Source organism: Cricetulus griseus, chromosome 3 (genome assembly GCF_003668045.3).
Source record: "Cricetulus griseus strain 17A/GY chromosome 3, alternate assembly CriGri-PICRH-1.0, whole genome shotgun sequence".
Classification (NCBI taxonomy): Eukaryota; Metazoa; Chordata; class Mammalia; order Rodentia; family Cricetidae; genus Cricetulus; species Cricetulus griseus.
This window is the reverse complement of record NC_048596.1, coordinates 166,881,764-166,901,592: the sequence shown is the minus strand read 5'-3', so window position 1 is coordinate 166,901,592 and position 19,829 is coordinate 166,881,764. Positions and strand designations below refer to the sequence as shown.

At 39.3% G+C, this 19,829-nt stretch overlaps 1 protein-coding gene across 3 annotated transcripts in view; it reads left to right on the top strand.

The window, feature by feature from the left end:
• The window catches only part of Rpgrip1l (RPGRIP1 like), a 107,736-nt gene extending 88,557 nt beyond the window's left edge, over nt 1–19,179 (top strand). Inside the window, exons 23-26 of one of the 3 annotated variants that reach the window (XM_027405584.1) lie at nt 3,149–3,332; nt 10,474–10,558; nt 14,350–14,483; nt 16,301–19,179. In XM_027405584.1, coding sequence (XP_027261385.1) covers nt 3,149–3,332; nt 10,474–10,558; nt 14,350–14,483; nt 16,301–16,413 — 516 coding nt within the window. In that variant the 3' untranslated portion in view covers nt 16,414–19,179. Of the gene's footprint in view, nt 1–3,148; nt 3,333–9,942; nt 10,253–10,473; nt 10,559–14,349; nt 14,484–16,300 lie in introns of those variants that run through there. The other 2 variants (XR_003483368.2, XM_027405585.2) reach the window with 2 other exon arrangements.
• The last annotated feature ends 650 nt before the right edge of the window (nt 19,180–19,829 follow it).

Here is a 19,829-nt window from a genome sequence, read left to right as displayed (position 1 = left end):
TGTGCAGGTACTGGTGAGGATGTTGAACAGCAGACAGGTGAGCTCTGTGCCTCCCTATTTGAGCTCATGGTCTATAGAGAAGCAGCTAGGTGAGGGCTCCATGCAGTGCAGTGGACCCAAGAAACAGGGAAGGGCTATGGGAGAATGCAGTCAGCACAACGTGTATGGTCACAGTGACTGGATTTTGTCCTATGAAAAAAGATTATTTCAGGCAGAATAAACTAGAGATGCAAAAAACAAACCATGGCTTGAGGGAATGGCTAGAATATAGGATAGTAGAAAGATCTTTGACCAAAATAAAAGGTGATGTAGATTGGCAAGAGATTAGGGGTCATGAGAGTAGATCTACTTCCTGGGTGTGCACAAAAGTGTCCCCACTGTCACTGAACTTTTTGATACAGTCTGTTTCCTATTGCCAACAAGTTATATTAATCCCGTCTAGTTTCTCCCTCATTCTGTCAAATTTCTATTTTTTATAACTAAAAATCTGTTGTATTAAAAGTTATCCCCAATAATAATCTAAAGACATTTCTAAGGTACTAAATGAGAAAAAAAGAAGCAATGGCTGCACAATGTGTGAAATATCAAATGATTGTGACATTTCAGCCAAGCATTGATATAGGAAGGAAAATGAGCAGAAATGGTGATCTATACAGTATAGTTAGAGGGGGGAAAGATGCAAACAGCAAGAAGACTCAGACCTTCTAGCTGTAGCAACAACAGTCAAAAGACAGTACTGCTGGCTGAGGTAGAAACACCAGAGACAAATGGAATTGGGGGAGGAGAGAGATGTCCAGTCACACGACTGCTGGGCCTCTTCATCTCCAGATCTTCCTATATGAACTAGTGACCTTTTGATTTGAATGTAGCAGATTAAATCAAATATTCAAATAAATTGCCTAGTACCATTACTGACAGTTATAATGCTGGAAAATTGTCTTCTTCAGAGCTTGCTTTCTGGGCATAGATTACTTGACATTCACCCCTTAGCATTCTAACAACATCAAATGAACAAAGACACCATGGCTTACACTCATAGAATTGAGCAGGAAATTAGAATACTAGGGTGGGAGAAGTTGCTAAAATGACAAAACTGGAGCAGAAAGAAAAACAGACAAATACGTTTAAATGCCTTTTTTTTTTTTTTTGATAATTCAGTGTATTTCCCTTTCGTTGTTACCTTTGTAGAGTTCTTCATAATCCTGACAACCCAAAGTAGTTTTAAAATCATGCAGGTTTCTGCCTGATAATCATACAGTTGTATGGTGGTAATTAAATACAAAATAACATCTTAAATAAATCAGAGTCTTGTGCTATCTTAAAATTCATTTGTGTCCTCATTTCATGTGTCATGAACAATTTTAAACTCTGATCTTCACAGGCTAGAATGAGTGTTGCTTCCCTTACAGCTATTTCCTCTCCTGCTTTTGAGCAGAAATGTAAACGGTTTGTAAGTTTCCATTGCTATATAATTCTAAGCTGCCCATATTCCCACTCACTTTTGCACTTTTGCATTGTGCTTTACTCCTGGCAGCATTATAAAATATATGTCTGCACTTCTTGCAACCACAGTACATTTTAAGGAAAAAACAATATCGTTGAAGATATTTTCCTTACCATGTAGTCTTCACAGTCAGAGGGCTTTTCTGAAGTGCAGTTAGACAATAGCACCAACTTCATTTTTTATGCACGTGAACAGAGAGAGCTTGAGGTTATTAGTTGAAACCGAGTAACCTTTCCAGGCTTTCATCTCTTTCTTTTCAAATTTGAATATGAAAAGCATATTCAAGTCAAAGACCATCACTTTAATGACATTTGGCAGTCATTTGATTTATTAGGTTTTAGAAAAAATTTTCCTTTAAATATTTCATCATACTATGCTAATCCTAGTAATATTGCCAGCTGCAGCCTTGTACCTGTATTAGTGGAGACAGAATGGTGTGGAATTTTCTCTGTCATCCTAGTAAAATTTCCATGAATCTACTGAATAATAAAATAACCTTATTGAAATATTCAGATTTCAGTTTTTAGTTAAAGTGTCTTAGAATGCATAATAAAAGAAAATGTCTTTTGAAAGAAGGGGGTAAAATTACTTCATCAAATATTGAGGAGGTTTGGCAGCAATGGAAATGGTTCTTTGTGGAGGCATTCTTTCAATAGGATACTTACATTTTTTTAATTTGCTTAATTACATGCTATGAAATGTCTACATTGTCACTGTGCTGGGTTTACATGCTGGTATACATTTAACAGTGAATTTCTACAACCTGGTCACAAAATAAGTGTTATTTTATTTTTTTCTGAATTTATATGATTGATATTATCATGGCTTTGATAGTAAAGAATAATTTTAAATAACAAATTGTAAATTGTGAGAAGCAAATTTAAGTGAGGAAATCTTGTACCATTATCAAATATTTAAGTCATTGTTGTCAGTTGAAATCACTCCTCAAGGAATGCTTCTCAATTTCATTCTAAGGAGAATACCAAACAAATGTCATTTTAATCCTTTATTATATAATGTGAAATGGAAAATAAATTGCAAAAAATAATATATAAACATAGGTATAAGATTTTGTTTCTTTTCTTTGAAACTGTGCTACTTACTGAATGAAATAAATTATGGCAGAAATGTGAAATGAGCTGTAGCTTCTGCTCCAGTTGCTATAGATTGATAAAGCTATAGATATTAGCATAACAGTGGTAAAGTGTTCAACAGGCTTGATCGCTGTATAATTGAGCATTCCCAGGTACTGCAGATTAAATAAAACAGTGATAAACATGTACTTCATTACCTACTTTGAAACAAGGCCAACTGATACTTGTCATTCTGAAAGCCATCGGAGATGAAGACCTCATAATCTTCACTCCTCATAGACTACCAGTGGGGTATTTATAGCCTCAAATGTAAATCAGGAGAAGATTGCCATGACACTGTTAACTTCAAACCCTGGGGCATTAGAATCTCATTCTCTCTGTGTGTCATGAATAATCTATCATATGGAATGTACAGTAGTATACACTACATTCCAGAAAAGAAACCCATTGACTGTGATGTTTTATTTTAAACTAATAGTAGAATAGAATAAAGGATTTTTTTTGCTTGATTATTTTGCTTTTGTTGTTTTTGGTTTTACTCTTTAAACAGTCATCAGAGGAAATTCGGATTGAGATCATAGCTCTGAGCCTTAATGATTCTCGAATAACCAGGGATGACACTATCCAACAGCTGTTCATTGAATGTCGGTTCTACAGTCTTCCCGCTGAAGAGACACCTATGTCACTGCCAAAACCCAAGAATGGGCAGTGGGTCTACTATAACTATAGCAATGGTATGTATGATTTATTTTTAATATAGACTTTTAAATGGGCTCTCTTTTCTGTGAAGAAACTAAGGTAATATGCATTGAGTTTAATTCTGTGATATTCACATGCATAGAAGTCTTGTCAGACTAGATTAATAAAAGCCAGCACTGTAGCATAACAATTAAGAAAATTACTTTAAAGTAATTTAAAATTAAGAGAAAACACAATGAGAAAGCAGTGTCTGGCTGTTACTATATTATGGTATCTACAGGAAATGCCACCTAAGTCTGTTGTTGAATTTTAATTTAAAAATGTGACATTTTAAAAGGGGGTAATGTGCTAGGGATTTTCTTGGTTACAGCATTCAAATCATGTAGTGCCCTGATGTGGGCTGCCCTTTTTGCCAATGCCTTGTCATGAATGTTTCTGCACTGACTGATACCACGATGCATAAGCTCTTCCTTTGCAGCAGGCAGGTTTCCCTTCTAGGGCCTGCTCTATCTACCAATTAACATGTAAGTCCACTAGATCAACAAAGACCCAATAAACACTTTGAGAATGCTCAGATCAACCGATTCTCAGGAATTTTTAATATTACATGATCAACAGTGTAGAGTCAGAGGGAAAACAAAGGTCAGATCAAGTTACCTTCATCAAAAGACAAAACATCCTAGTACATTCTTGGGAGTCCATGTGACAGCATGAAGATAAGTGCTGCCTAGCTTTTTATTGAAGCTGGTCGCCTCATTCTAGTTGGACACTGACTTGGTTACTTCTCTGTTGCTGTGAAGAGACATGTAAAGGCAACTGAAAGAAGAAAGATTTTATTAGGGGCTTAGAGCTTCAGAGGGCAGTCTCCGACTGTCATGGTAAAGGCAATGGCAGCAGATGGACATTGTTGAGAGATTACATACTGAGACAGCAAACAGGAGGCAGAGAAAGAGTCAACTGGAGTAGCATGAGCCTTTGAAGCCTCAAAGCTCCTTCCCAATGGCACACCCCCTCCAACAAGGCCACACTCCTAATCCTTCTCAAACAGTTCAGCCAACTTGGGACGAAGCATTGAAACATGAACATGTGGGGGTATTCTCATTCAAACCACCACAGGAACTATGATGATGATGATGGTGATGGTGATGATGTTTTGAGACAGTATTTCTCTATATAGCCATAGCTGCCCTGGAACTGGCTATATAGGCCAGACTGACTGGCCTTGAACTCTCATAGATTGACCTGCCACTGTTTCCCAAGTGCTGGGATCAAAAGCATGAGCCACCAAAGCAGACTACTAAATTTTTTTTCCAGTCTTAGAAACTGCATTTTAAGAAATACATATATTCTTGCTGTTGCAGCACCAAGATTGTGGGTGATCATGCCTACTCAAAATCATGCCTACTGACCTTTTTAGAAATACATTCATTGTTTGAGGCAGTAATCTTGGAGACCCAGAGATCTGCTCTAATCTTATCTGTATGACTGTGAACTTGGCCCATTATGTTGATTCTCCAGTTCCTTTATTTCTGATTTAAAAGACAAAGTGATCGCTGAGATCCCTTCCAGCTCAAACTCCATAACAATGATGGCTTGAGAAACTGTCTGAGAAGTATGTGGTATGGTCAAGACAAGAATCTGAGGGCATCCTTTCACTCACTTTCACTCCCAAAAATATTTTCTGAAGCTTCCTAAGGATGTTCTGTGGGGTACCAGAAAAATAAACCATATCAAAATATTGATAGGCATAAAAGAGATGTTCACTCAATTTTAATGAGAATACACTAAGGAAAGAGATAGACTTTGGATTTTATGTTGTCTAAAGGTCACCAGCACAGTGCTCAGCTAGACTGGCAACAGATTGTTCTTGAGAAATTGCCTGTACACTGAGAAATGTGGCCATGTAGCAGAACAGATGTTTTCATTTGCCTAGAAAGCATACTCAATCCTTCTTCGGATCAAACCTATGATACATGCTAACATCTGCTAGGTTTTGTGCACATGAGTTGTAGAGGTCTCTTTGGGATCTTGCTGCCAGGTTACTTTACTTCTCCCCTTTATTACAAGGCCTCTACTATCTGATTAGTGGTTTAAAAGTTGCTTATGCTTCTAAGGAATTAGCCAATTAATTGAGGAAGAAACCCTCTTTCAGGATAGAAAAAAATTCAGTAGCAATATTTATTATACTTAAGTTTCTGTTCTTGTCTATTGAGTTTTGATTAATTGACTATTTGTGGGCATCTTGGTGAGCAGGGAAAGAAATGCACTCAGCACTTAAAACTGGTGTTTCATATGAAAACCTGAAGCCCCAGGTCATCAGAAAATTTGAGAAATAGTAACCTTGTTAGCATTTTTTTTCATTTAGGTAGGACAGTGGGAATGTTTATTCCTTAATCCTTATACCTGGATCACTGTTGCAAAGAGACCTCCTTGAATATTTGGTTAATAGACAACTATTATTGCAGAGTAACTAATTACTGGACTATTTACCATTCACTTGTTAGAGAAAGTTGATGTAATACGGCCTTACACCCTCCAAGTCTCATTGAAAGTTAATGAACATCATTTTATTTCCAAATCAGTTTTTGGAATCCAATGGAAGATTTAAGGCATAATCTAGGCATACTCTCTTGTGTGGACACACTACCTATAGAGATGTTCACTGAGCCCAACTCTTCACTGTGATCAGAATAACAAAAGGAATTTGAATGTCAGAGCGTAAATTAGGTATATAAGATGACTGGAATAAACTAGCAATCCCCAGGATTATTCATAATCAAATTCAGTCTTTATGAAGAGGTGTTAATGCCAGCTCCATGTGCAGAAAAGAATATCTTCTTAGGGTTACTGTTACTGAAAAAACTGAAGTTCACTTCACTTGGTAGACGTTAGAAGCAAGAATAAAACATTTGCATTTTATTGGGCTTGAGAATTTTACTCTGAGAATGCTGAGTAAAGAAAATAGTTTTGGGGGGGAAAGATTAATGGTAGGCCTGAAGAGTGTTGTCTGGGCTGAATAAAGCTTTCTGGGGAACTGACAGTAGGAAGAAGAAAGATTAATGAAATCGGCTGAGGTTTTTATGAGACTTGTGCAGATCTGGACCCTTAGTCTCTGAGGATCGAGCAGTCTATCTTTTGGAACAATTAAAGTTTAATTCAGAAAATGAAAAGGATGTAGAACATCAGATTTTGTTACTAATAGGAAGAGAAATTTGGCAAAGATAAAGATTACAGGGATGATAATATTTTAATATAAAAGTTATCAAAAGGTTCAAGGTTAACAACCTCCTATAGTTAAGCCATCTGCATTTCTTCTTGCATTTGATATTGACTGAGAATGGCCGATTTTTTTAGCCTACCAAAATGAGGGATGTTTTTACTGAATTTAATTGACATAATAATTATAAATGTTGGAGTGCAGATATAGTCAGTGTTAGAGTACTTTTCTAACAAGCATGAGGCCCTAAGTTCAAACCCTGAACCCTAGAAGATAATAGTGAAAATAATAGCTATACTTCTTTAACAGGGCACCATATGATGCTTCCATATATATCACAGCACATATGTCCAACTCAGACTAAGCCTGTATAGTTTTGCTAACATTTATCCTTCATGGTAAAAATACTCATCATCCTTTGCTCTTTGAAGTAATTATTCTGCAATAGTGTACATCAGAACTTCCTTCTCTTATCTAATATGACCTGGGACACACTGATCAACCTTTCCCATCCCCCTGCCTGCTCCCCCAGCTTCTGGAAACTGTTATTCTGTTCTCAGCTTCTATGGGATCAACTTCTGTAGAGACCATATGTGCTAACCCAGCCTATTAGACTGAGCATAATACTCTCCAGCCCCACAGTCCCATTTGTATTGTCACAACTAACAGAATTTCATTCTTTCTGTGACTGAGAGTTATTAAATTGGGTGGTAGCTGGAGATTAGCTTGAGTTGGGACCATCAGATCTTTTTAAGTGTGTGCTTTTGTGAAGTTTATGTCAAAATTTAGCAAGTTCTAGACAAGTGATTTCTTGTGGAAATAGGAGTTAAAAACTATGACTGAGAGTCAGTTTACTTTTAGTGTCTACCATAATTACATTTTAAGGGGTATATTTACAATTGATGTTATTTTTAAAATACCCATCTATTCTTTCAGAGTCCCACATAAATCATGGTGCTTACAGCATCTAGGGCCATGTGTCATCTAGGGCTAAGCGCTTCAGAGAGCACTTAGTACTTCCTGAAGGTGAAGGAGTGTTGGTCTGAGATGGTTTCTGGTGTATGTTACCCTGACCAGCATTGATAGCAGCAAGAGGAAAGATGTCCGAATGGCAAAGTCTTAGGCTGTGCTGCAGATGCCTTGAACCAAAAACAAAATTCTGAGGGTTCAGCACAATAATCTGCATTTTACCAAACCATCCAAGTAGCTGGGATGTGCGTTAAACACTGAGAACCACTAAGCTAAACAATCTAGGCTATGTTTGTACAAACATGCACAATTCCAAGTTGGTATGCTTCTGTCTGTAAAACTAAATTTATTGGTTAAGAACTAGAATTTTATTTTCAAAAATGAATTTTTAAGAGTCAACCAAAATATTTAAGTCAACTTGATGAATCTAATCAATATCCCTTCATGGAAGAATGAGAAAGCAGGTGGGTGGCCTAGCTCAGGTAAGACCTCTTCCGGCTCCAGCCTCAGACAAACAAGATGCCTGGTTGAAAGCCAGGAGAATCTTGGCTCAGGGGAACAGGGCCATAGACACTAGAGAGCTCTCACTGTACTCTAACAAAGCTCTGGCCCTTGCTGGTCTACTTAGCCATCTGTAAAATACAGATCAGCTGCGCTCTTAACCCTGTGGTTGAGTGTAATGCAAAGTGCAAAATTATCACTCAGTGAATGCCCAACAGGTGACGCAGAAATGTAGTTGGGGAGTTATTTTATTTATGAAGGTTAAACATGGGCCCATGGTGTCTCAGAAGTTTCACCTCTGTGCAAATAGCAGAAAGAATCAAAATCAAGGACATGAGCACATAATGAACCCCACTCCTAACACCTAGAGGTAGAGCCAACCCAAGTCCATCACAGGATAGTTGGGAAAACAGTGTCTTGTGTATGTGTAGTGGAATAGAATTCAGCACTGCATATGATACATGCTGCAACAGAGATGAGCCTTGAAAATACCACAGCTAAGAAAAATGAGCCAGAGACAAAGAGCATGTGTGTGAGTCCACTTAGAGGAGGCTGGTTAAGACAGAAAGTGAAACAAGGTTTGCCAAGGATGGAAGGAGAAAGGGAATGAAAAGTCACTGGTTAGTAAGTAGACTTTCAGCTGGGGATAAGGGAAGGACTCTAGAGAGGAAAAGTAGTGACACGGTCTCCATGTTCACATTTAATGTCAATGAACATATTCTATAAAGTAGCTAAATTGAAATTCATCAAAACTAATCTAAAATTAATTGAAAGATCTTTTTATTTGAATTTGAATGATGGAGTTGGAAGTTCAGAGGCTTTTAATACAAAGAAAATATTTTTATTTATATATCAAAGTCTTAAGAAATTATTATTTGATAAGGGTAACAGAGTTCATGTCATGCTGTATGTCAGTCTGGAAAGCTATAGAGATTAGTCACTGTTTCTGCCTCAGATTGTTTTCTTTTTTTTAACTTACTAAGTGTGAGTGAGAAAGTGCAGGCATGTGTGTGCCACAGCACCTCTGTGAAGGATAGAGACCAGCCCTTGGTCGTTGGTTCTCTCCTTACCCCAGTGCTCCAGGGACTGCTCTTAGGTCACTAGGCCTGTACAGCAAGAGCTTCTGTCTGCTGAGCCATCACACCACCCTACTTCAGGTGTTCTTTTAAATTACTTCCATTATTCTGGCCCTCAAGTGTTAGAAACCAATGTGACTTAATAGCTTTGGAATTTTGAAGTAGAAGAATACATGATAAGCCAGATAATGGATTAGAAAAAGAAAAAATCCTAGTAAGTTCAATATACTGACAGCCTTTAAAAATGAGGTACTGACCCCACAGTGCTAGTACAGTATGTCTACTAAGATGGCTTTCTGGCAATGATAAGAAAAACACTGGGAACCATTTATGATTGTCTTTGCAATCTCAGTAGCTATGATGAGATCCACACAGTCTGGAACACTGTCAGGACAGTGGCCTTAGCTCTCCTGAGCAGGGTAACTTGGATACTGTCTCTTCATTGAGTTCTGCTTCTCCTGAGCCATTAAGTTACCTCCTTACAGGCATCTTGTCTCCTATTCCATGTGCCTAACTCCCACAAGGAAAATCTTTGGATTTTGGATAATATTGTCCAAGGAGCCAAGCAGTTTAATGAGTCAACAGTACGGTCATTTTGGAGCTGAACTGGAACTGCTTTTGGAAACATTTCAGTGAATTGTGTGTGCCCAGTGGAAACTGAAGGAACATGAGCTCCAGAGTCATCTTAGCACTGTTCCTGTGTGCACTTCGATCATGTCTATGTTGAGGTCTGGCCACAAGAGAGGCCTAAGCTCAGACTGGTGTGTAGAAGAGGAAGTCTTCTGCTAAGGAAGCAGGATGCCAAGTTCACACTGTGCATACAGTCTGTCTGCACTGCCGTCCTCCAGGTGGCACCTTTGACAGTTATTTCATCTCTTTCAGCCACATTCCTGAATGCCAGGACCAAAACAGTCATCACACACCAAAACGCCCCTCTCTTTTGATCCACCATGCACAGTTACATCAGCCTTGAATTTCTTCACCTGCACACTAGATGATTCTTTTATTGCATGTGGTGGCAGGAGAAGAAGCTTAAATTACTGGGCTGTCAAGAAGGACGAGCATGCTGCCATACGGTATCATTATCCCTGCTTCTTGGGTGAAGGAAAATGCTGTGAATCCCTCAAATACAAAGCAATAAAGACTCCCAGCTTTCTGTCGGGTCTGCCAGAGCCATTACCAGGCAGTGATGGTGAGGAGCACTCTGAGATGTTGCTTGTATCCTTTCTAACAATGTGCACATAAACCTGCCAGTGGTCTGACACTAGATCACATTCAGATTAGATTCAGATTTCTCAGACACACAGCATGGCACGTGTCTTTAAAGCAGTATTTGCAGAATACAGGATGGTACCAATGGAGTGTAGGTCTATGTGACTTCCTTGTATGAACTTGCTTTTTCTTTTGCTGCAGTGATCTACCTGGATAAAGAAAACAACCCAGTGGAGAGAGACATCCTAAAAGCCGTGCTGCAAAGACAAGAACTGACTCACAGAAGGTACTGACAGCGAGTTCACATAAAGCAGCTCTCTCTGTGTCCTCTTCATTTCTGGAATGTTGGAATTCCTCCTTGCAGTTTTTTTTTTTCACCTCTAAAGAAGTGTGAAAAAGAAAAGACATAGGAGTGAGGAAGTAGCTCAGTGGTAGAGTGCTTGCTTAGCGTGAGTGAGATACTAGGCTTGATTCCAGGCACCATACAAAAAAGAAAAGGAGAAAGGCCACAGTAACTGCAGTAACTCCTACACCCAACATTATTCCTTTTTAAATGGTGAAATGTCTCTCCCTCATGGATACAGGTGTTTGTGTCATTTTTTTTATTTTTCATGAAAGCCTAATATAGACCACAAGTGGGAAATGCTTATCTAGTGAATGCTGGGCCACTGCTCAGCTCCCTTCGCTGAAGAAAGGGATGGTGTGCCCCTTCCCATAGCCAGGGGACACTAACGAATGTTCTTTCCTGTTGTTATACTCAGAGGGAGTTCTCTGGTTTGAGAACTCAGATGACAGCCTCCTCAATACTGGAGCTAACTTACCAGCCATAGCTAGCGATCACCTTCTTTCTTGACAGGTCAAAAGTAGCAGACAACTCATAGTGAATTGCTTATGATACTTTCACATGCTGTCCCATCTGCATTTGGAAATATGTAATTGTTTTAAACAATGACACATTGAAATAAAACCTTAAAATTATTAACAATTATTTTGGGGCTGGAGAGGTGACTCTGTGGTTAAGAGCACTGTCTGTTCTTCCAGAGGATTTGGGTTGAATTCCCAGCACCACCAGGTAGCTTATAACCATCCATTCCAGTCCCAGGGAATCTGATGCCCTCTTCTGGCCTCCCTGGTAACTGCATGCACATGGGGCACAGACACACATACATACATACATACATACATACATACATACATACATACATACACTTGTACACATAAAATGGAAATAAATAAAATATCAAAAATGTTTTCTTCATTATTAATTTTAGGTCATAGTTTTGAGTCTGATTCAAGTTTCTTTTTGGCTTCTTTTTTCTTTTTCTTGAGCAAAAGTTCTACTGAGAAAATCCACCAATGAGGAAGACAAACTGATGACAAGTAAACAAATAAATTAATTACATGCTGTGATGATTAGTAATAAAAATTGAACAAACACAGGGTGTGGTGGCACTCACCTTTAATCCCAGCACTTGGGTGGCAGAAGCAGGTGGATCTCTGTGAGTTCGAGGCCAGTCCAGACTACATAACAAGTTATAGACCAGCCAGAGCTACATAGTGAGGACCCTTAGAAAGAGAAAGAGAAAGAGAAAAAAAAAAAGATTGAACAAGTTAAATGCTAAAAGAGAAGATAAAAATGAAAGCCAATGGGTGACATTTAAGCTGATTTATGAAGGTTGGAGGGACATATGGTTCCAGGCTGAGGGGATGCCAGCAGGAAGGATGATGCACAGGGCATTCTGGGATAGGTGGGAGGGCTAGCAAGGCTAGGCTCAGAAGTAGAAAGTTTCAGGAAGACACAGCTGGAGAGCACATGATGTTTGCACCCCCAGATGTGCATCTGGGCCCTCAGGCAGGCCAGGAGCCTCTGTGAGGCATGCACCAGGCCTATTTGTTCTGACAAGCTAAACGTAGGTTAGGAGGTATGCTTGGGCGTGTGGATATATGTATACATGGTAGTTTTTAAATTCATCTAGTAAGCTTTCTTCACTTTTGAGTTTAGCTTTCTAGTTCTTCCATTCGTTTTATTTGTTTTTAATGCTAGGAATGAAAGCCAGGACTCTGCTGAGGTCCATGTGAGGCAGGAGTTTTAACACCAATCTACTCTTGGATCTGTGAATTTTATTTGACCACTCATCTGCTCTCTATAGAATTTAAAGCCAGGAATATTGCATTTTCATATTCTTAGCCTTTTCTGGAACTTAGAATGTTTTTAATTTCTGTCAGAGAATTCATGTAGCCTTCCTTTATAAGATGATGCAGGTATAAGCTCAGAATCTGAGATTAAAGTGTATCCAGTGTCAAGGCACCTAAAGTACCTGAAAATGGCCCATTACTCTACACCCTTTCTTCTCAGTGTGTCCCATTCTGTAGGATGCCCTCTGCTGGCACTATTAGAAGGATAGTGTGTCATTTCACTCACTGTGCAACAGTGGCCACATGTTTCACTTTTTTTAATTCCTCCTTTCCAAACTACATTCATTATAGGACAACTTTGTTGTTGTTGCTCATGAGTGTTGCATGTCTACATGCGCATCATGTGTATGCTATGCCTGCAGAAGTCAGAAAAGGGCAATGGATCCTCTGGAACTGGAGTTACAGATATTTGTAAGCTGCCATGTGGGTACTGGGACTGAAACCCAAGTCCTCCACAAGAGCAGCCAGTACACCACCTCTCGGGCTCTATCAACAGTCATTTTCATTTAATTGAGTAAAGAAATCAGTAGATATTTGGAAATGTGTTTAAATCTCCTTTCTTCACTTTCCTCAGCCTGCTGTATTCCAGGCTCTGTTTACTTGTATCATCTCATCTGATTTTCACAAGAGCCTCCTCATTCCTAGGTATAATTGTCCTCATTGCACAGGAAGGACATTGAGATCAGGGAGGATGTGAGTCATTTCTCCAGGGTCCATCACACGGCTATCTCAGTATGGCAATCAGAATGTAGACTGTGAATGAATGTCCTAACCACCCACTGAATCCCTGCAGCCTGTGCATCATTTAAAGTACTCAGACCACTTGACAGTCTGGGTCTGTGTTCTATGACTTCTGTGTGAACGGGTGTTCACTTTCATTGTGACTTAGGAGATCTCTACTTTCTAGTTTCTTCACATTCTTTTCTTGGCTAAAAATGGCGCTTGTAAAGGAATGAAATGCTGAATATTGTCTTCAGCAAGTTGGTTAGAGACACTGTCGTGTTTACCTATCAGCATTTGGAAAGGATTTTATTTGGGTTTTTCAAGATCTGATTTCTCAGGGGCTTCGATTTTTCTGTTTCTTGTTTTGTTTCTGATTTGGGATAGATATGTTTCACAGAATTTAAAATGGTAAGGTTTACAAGCCTCCATGGTTTAAGCTATGCTGCCAAGACATATCAAAAGAGTACTTAACTGTAAATTCCTGTCATTTGGTCAATCCAAGTGTGTTTGGCCTCAGCACAAGCCACTAACTCAAATCAGTTCCATCAGGGCCCTACAATTATGTGTCTAAAAGTAAAGGAGAACTTGGATGCTGTGGTTGTATATTAAAAGGTTGCTAAAGCAATACGAATATCTGATACAGCCATTGGGCAGACCTCAGCCTTTCTCTGTGGGCATTCAGACTGCTCCCCCAGGCAGTGCAACCTCTGCATTTTGTAGGACAATACATACAGCTGGGTAGATTGCTTGCTACCAAGCCTAGAGTTGTACTACTGGGGGCGGGGAGCATTTCTTTCTGTCAAAAATGCTGACTGTGTAACCTACCGTGGCCTTTGTGTACTTCATCCTTTCAGTCTTAAAAGTAGAGACATCAAAATATCACATGTGGTATTATTACATGGACATTGGGTCCTTCCATTTGCCTGGTCATTTTCTTAGATTCTGGAGATAATTACCATCCAGGCTTAAAAAAGGGGATTGGTGTTCATTAGAAAGCTGGGTGAGCTCTGACTTCTAATAATTCAGGTAAGATATTTGCCTAACATAATTTCCTTTCTAGTGGCATCACTGAAAACATCACCATTTCATACATAGTTATATATTTTAAAAAAGAAAAAGGGGGATGGCCTTGACCTTCTCTGTCCTGTGACTTCTTAGTGTGCGCTTCACCGTGGTCAGTGACCCTCCTGAGGACGAGCAGCACCTAGAGTGTGAGGACATTGGCATTGCTCATGTTGACCTCATGGATGTATTTCAGAAAGGGAGAGACATCATTGAGCAGGACATTGATGGTATGAATGCAAGCATGGCTCTGTATGCCAAAAACTCTCTATTCAGACTTCTTTCCACTGCTTGGGAGGGGCTTGTCACACCTCAGCAGAAGGCTGTGCAGCTCAAGCTAACAACTGCTGCAGCTGGAAGCCTGTCATTACACCCTCCCCTCCCCTTCCTCACCCTCTGTGGCTGATAGAAATTTTTAAATAATTGAGCTTCACAGGAATAACTAATGCATTTCTTAGTGTTGGGGCTAAGACATATGGCCTTAAGCTTGTTATTCTAAACCATGCCAGCATGTTCCTGAGGCTTCTCTAGTTCAGGGCTGCAGCCAAAGAGTGTGTCCCCTCTGCTAACTCCAGGATTCTGGCAGGTAGGGTGTTCCTCACAAAACTGTGTCCTAGATTTTACCTTGCTTGGCGTGACTCCCAGCAGTACCTCATTTCTCCTGTTCTTACGTCAACCAAGAAATTACACTTTATAAACCATTACCAAGGAAGGCTCTGGCCACACACAGTCAAGAAACTCATTACCTCTGCTTGAAGCTGGCTAAGTTAACAGCCCTCTCTGAGACTATGTGCTGGGTTTGTTGATTTACCTGTTGAAGCCACAATCAAATCACTTTCTGAGCACTTCCTAAGGACCAGGATTCTGTAGTTCTGTGGCAGCTATATGGAGCTACCTGTCCCAGACACATGACAGGTTCTCGAAAGTCAAGATTGAGCCAAATGATTGCCCAAATAAATACCTGGGAGCATGTTTGGAAGCATCCATAAAGTGTGCACATCTGCTTTGGTGGCCACTAGTTACACTTTGTTTGCCACAGAGCCAAAGATGAGAGGATTAAAATGTTCATGTAACCTTAGTAAACTCTCTGAGAGTCTAACAGAAATCACCAAAATCAATCTCTTACAGTCATCTCTGCTTAGTGACCCACCCTCTCCTGTGAGGCCACAGGGGTCACACTCTGCTGACACCTAGCTGTTAGGACCACGTTTAAGAAGCCAGTCCAATGACAGGCACTGGTCCTAGTAGCATTTTAATACCTTGTTCTGTATTATATGCAAGTGAGCAGTCTCCAAGAAGAGATGAAAGCTCAGAAGGATAAGCTGGGTGCCACTGGGCCACTGCACATCTGCTTTCTCCACCCATATGCCCACCACACTTCCTTTGAAGGTTTCCTCACAATGGTTCTTTGAAGTAACACACACTACTAGGAGTGATCGTTGAGTTTATCTATTCACGAGGCTGAGGCTGGAGGAACACTCAATCTACCCCCATCATTAAAGTTCAAAGAAATAACAAGAAACTACAAGACCCATAAGCACTATCAAACTCACAAACTCCAGAATCCTGACCTTGGATCCCTAGGAAATGTCTCTCCAGCTGATGGGGTCTGGGGGACTGAACTGGCATTACATCAGGCTGTGTTCAAAGAAACCTCAGGACTTACATGGTCTGCCTTTGGGGCATCACTGATAGCTCTCCTGAGAAAAGCCTACATTCACTCAAGAAGTGAACCTCAGACCCTCAGAGCCAATTCACAGATGCCTTAGATTCGTGTGTCCAACATTCTGTTTCTAATGCTGATTGCATTAATACCTTTGCAGTAGCTTGAGAGTCTGAAGTTTGTTATTCTCACAGTATGTTAGAAGAAATTTTGACCATGTGTGGGTAGCTATAGTCTTTCATTTGGTAATCTTCAAGATTACATGTAAAATGTGTGTCTTCATATGTAGTGCTCTCACAACTGTGTTCATCTCAAAGCTGTGTGAACTAACCTAGCCAAGAAAACTGCCGAACTTCATTGACCTTGCTGCTACCTTCTCCTCAGTGTTTGATGCCCGAGCAGACGGAGGCAGCATCGGCAAGCTAAAGGTGACCGTGGAAGCACTCCATGCCCTACAGTCTGTCTATGAGCAATATGGAGAAGACTCAGAGGCTTGAAAGAAACTTATAGAGGCATCCTACTTCTGAGAAGATACCCACATGAAAGCTGCAGGATGAGATTTTGAGTAATCACTCTGGTGTATGTAATCTATAATTCATGGGGAGCTGGGGGTGCCTGGGTTAAGGCATGAATGTTCAAGTTTTGTATAGTTTCTATTTGTTTATTTTTCTATCCCCTCTTCCCCATAACTGCCCCCCTTAGGATTTCAGTTCTCCTCAGTGGGCTGCCTTCTCAATAATTTATATCAACATGATAGAATGAAATAGCTATTTACATTTGCAACATCTCTTACAAAGAACTAGGAGAGACTCATTTTTATTTTTCATACGAAAAGCCTAAATCTTAGGAAACCTATGAAAAAGAAATACTTTTTATGTTATCCCTAATCGTCCCACTAAGTGGAAAGCCTCTGATTAGCCTCATTAAGACTTTTATACTGTGAAGATTTTATTAGAAGCAATATATGAAAATTACTTGGATTAATGTGTTAATCTTCCTCTTTAAAATGCTAATATCCACTTTATGCACATTAAAGCTCAGTATGCATTTTCCTTGATGCATGCAGTTTCTATCAATTAAATATAAAGGAGATGTGGCACCAACTTAGTAAATTACTCCCAGTTTTGTTGGTTTTCTAAACATCTTAGTCATTCCAGGTTATAAGGTATCAGTGTGTCTGTAATGATGATATGGAGCCCAAGAGTACACTCTTATAAAGATAGATAGATAGATAGATAGATAGATAGATAGATAGATACATACATACATACATACATACATACATACATATATACATACATACAGGAAATTCATACTTTACAAACTAAAGTTATTACATAGAAAAAATTAAAGTGTGACTCAAATTCTAAAATGTTTAGTTAGACATGAAAGGAGACCCTCTTTATCATTTTTTAAACTTACATCAAGCTTATACAATGCTGGGATGTATCTGGATATGCAGACCCTCAAAAAGCAGCTCCAAAAGTTAATTTCTAGCTTTTACACAGTCTTGCTGAAGGGTTTAATTGATATTTTTAATGGAGCTGTGAATCAGTGCTGCAAAGGAATTGTCTCTGGGGGTCTGAGATATAATGCATTTCATTTTTTAATTTACTTTTTTATTTGTCGTTTTCTTCAAAGGATTTTTATAGGCTGTGGGTTTTCACTGTTTGCAAACAGGCTATTCCTTCTTAAGCATATGTAAAGTATTCAGGGAGATAAGTAATTTATTAAAATCTACCTAATTTGCCGTGCTATATTAAATCTCTGCTTCAGTGATCACAGACCATTTCATTTAGAGAATTAGGCATTCCCTCTTTGTGTGATTAAAGCCCTGGAAAATGAGTTCTTTGCTCCTATTTGTGAACATTCAAAGCCTGCTAATGGCAGGAAGATGGAATAGATTATGAGACAATTCATTACAGTTCAACAGGGGAAAAAGCAGCTATAATGCAAAAATGCAAGTATGAATATCAGTGTATAGTTGAACCATCTGTGCTCTAACGGCTTCAGTGATGACTCCTCCTTGGGAGGCTTTGAAATGACATCCATACGATATTAATTTGTTGGCACACTTTGTGGGACCAATAGAGTATGATGTGACCACAGAATTGTATAAATTGTGTCTGTACCATGGGGCACCCCGTCCTCAGGCCTGCCATCTCCAAGAAGAATCTTGCTCTCATCAGACTCTGCAGATCTTCATAATATCTCATTCCTCTGGAACCTTCCAGTGACCACAAACATCTGCAGACAGAACCTCTCCAATCCTAGTAAACAACCACATGTTTGTTGTCACTTTAGCTGGCTCTGAGCTCATCTTTTTGGCCTCCCTTTCTAGCTTTCTTTGGCTTTGTGCAGCTACAGTGTCATTAAGGCCATACTATTCCCTGCAGTAATTTAAAACAGCCAGATTATACCCTGGGATTAGCTGAGCGGTTTTCGAGACATTTATTGTGGTATTCTCCCAGGGGGCATGCATTATTGTTTTAAAATGTTATATCCCAAGCTAAATAACATTTTCTGCCAGGAGGAAAATGGGATGGTGCTGACTTCTTAGTGTCTTTAAGTAGAGACAGGGAAGTTTTAATCAGAAAATGTCTACAAGTGAGTCAGCTATATAGATTTTATACCTCAAGCACAATTAGGGGTTTAGCCAGACTTCTCTTCCATTTGTATTTACTAGCTTTAAAATTCTCAACTTCAGACCCTGCAGATGTTCTCAACACACACTCACATGCAATAGCTACTAAAGAGTTCTGGTGGGGAAGAGGAATGAGTGCCCTCATGCATAGTCCATAGCATCTTTGTCTAGTGATAAGTTAGCCAGGGTTCATTGAAAAGTTCACCTCTGGGAGTCAGGCTTGCTCTGTGAAGGATGGCTAGAGTGTTGGGGCTACCGGGCACACAGACACAGCCCCAGAGGAGAACTTGCACAGTTCACTCAGCACTCTGGGAGCTGTAATGCTTTTCATTTGGACATATAAATAGAGACGTGATGTGGCATGTGGGAGAGGGTACTGAACATGGGCTTTTGCCTACTGTAGTAGAAATGTCAAATTCCCAGCCACTGTCATGAGAAGCAGTTGACAAAAATAAGTTTTATGGTTTACAGTGTGGTTTACGTAGAGAACATTTCTCTTCACTCTTGGTTTCAACATGTTTTCTGAATTATCATGGTTTGTTGCCATTTAACTTAAATTAGTTTTTTTAAGAATAAATAGAGACTATGTTTAATCAAATAAAGAACGGCCACATTGAAATTCTGCTGTTCCTGCCATTCATTTGTTACCACAAAACACAAATAATTTCTATGTGTCAAGGAGAAGTGTGGGCTGAGACACAGTCATGTGATTTGGGAGCTCTTCGTGCACCAATGTTCCCACAACAAAACATAAATTATTTTAGTAATCTGACATCAAGAGCTGTGACAATGAAAACCAGTTCTTACACATGTTCTAACAAGAATCTGATTAACATTTTTGTGGATATGGAAAATAACTTTTTTTAGTCAAGCTGGCACTGTTGCTGTGTTTAGATGATTTCCTTATGTACAAAATAGCAAAATGTGAATCATGTCTGTGAACAAATATGGGAATAAAATATGATCTTTGTGTAACACAAAACAACCAAGGAAGAGACTTTGGGTTGTAAAATGATTGACACTATTGGGATGATAACTCATCCCAAAGGTAAGAGTGCATTCTAGTAAGTGACCATGCCTAAAGGCCTCTGACTCCCTTAACAAAGAGAAACCAAAACCATGATTTATTATAGATTGGGCACCATGCCTAATTAAATCCATGAGTGGGAGCAAACACAGTTTTACATCCTTTTGTTCCAAACAAAAACAGCCTCTAGGTCAACCAGAAAATATCAAAGTACTAGAAACAAACATTTTAAAGCTAAGAAT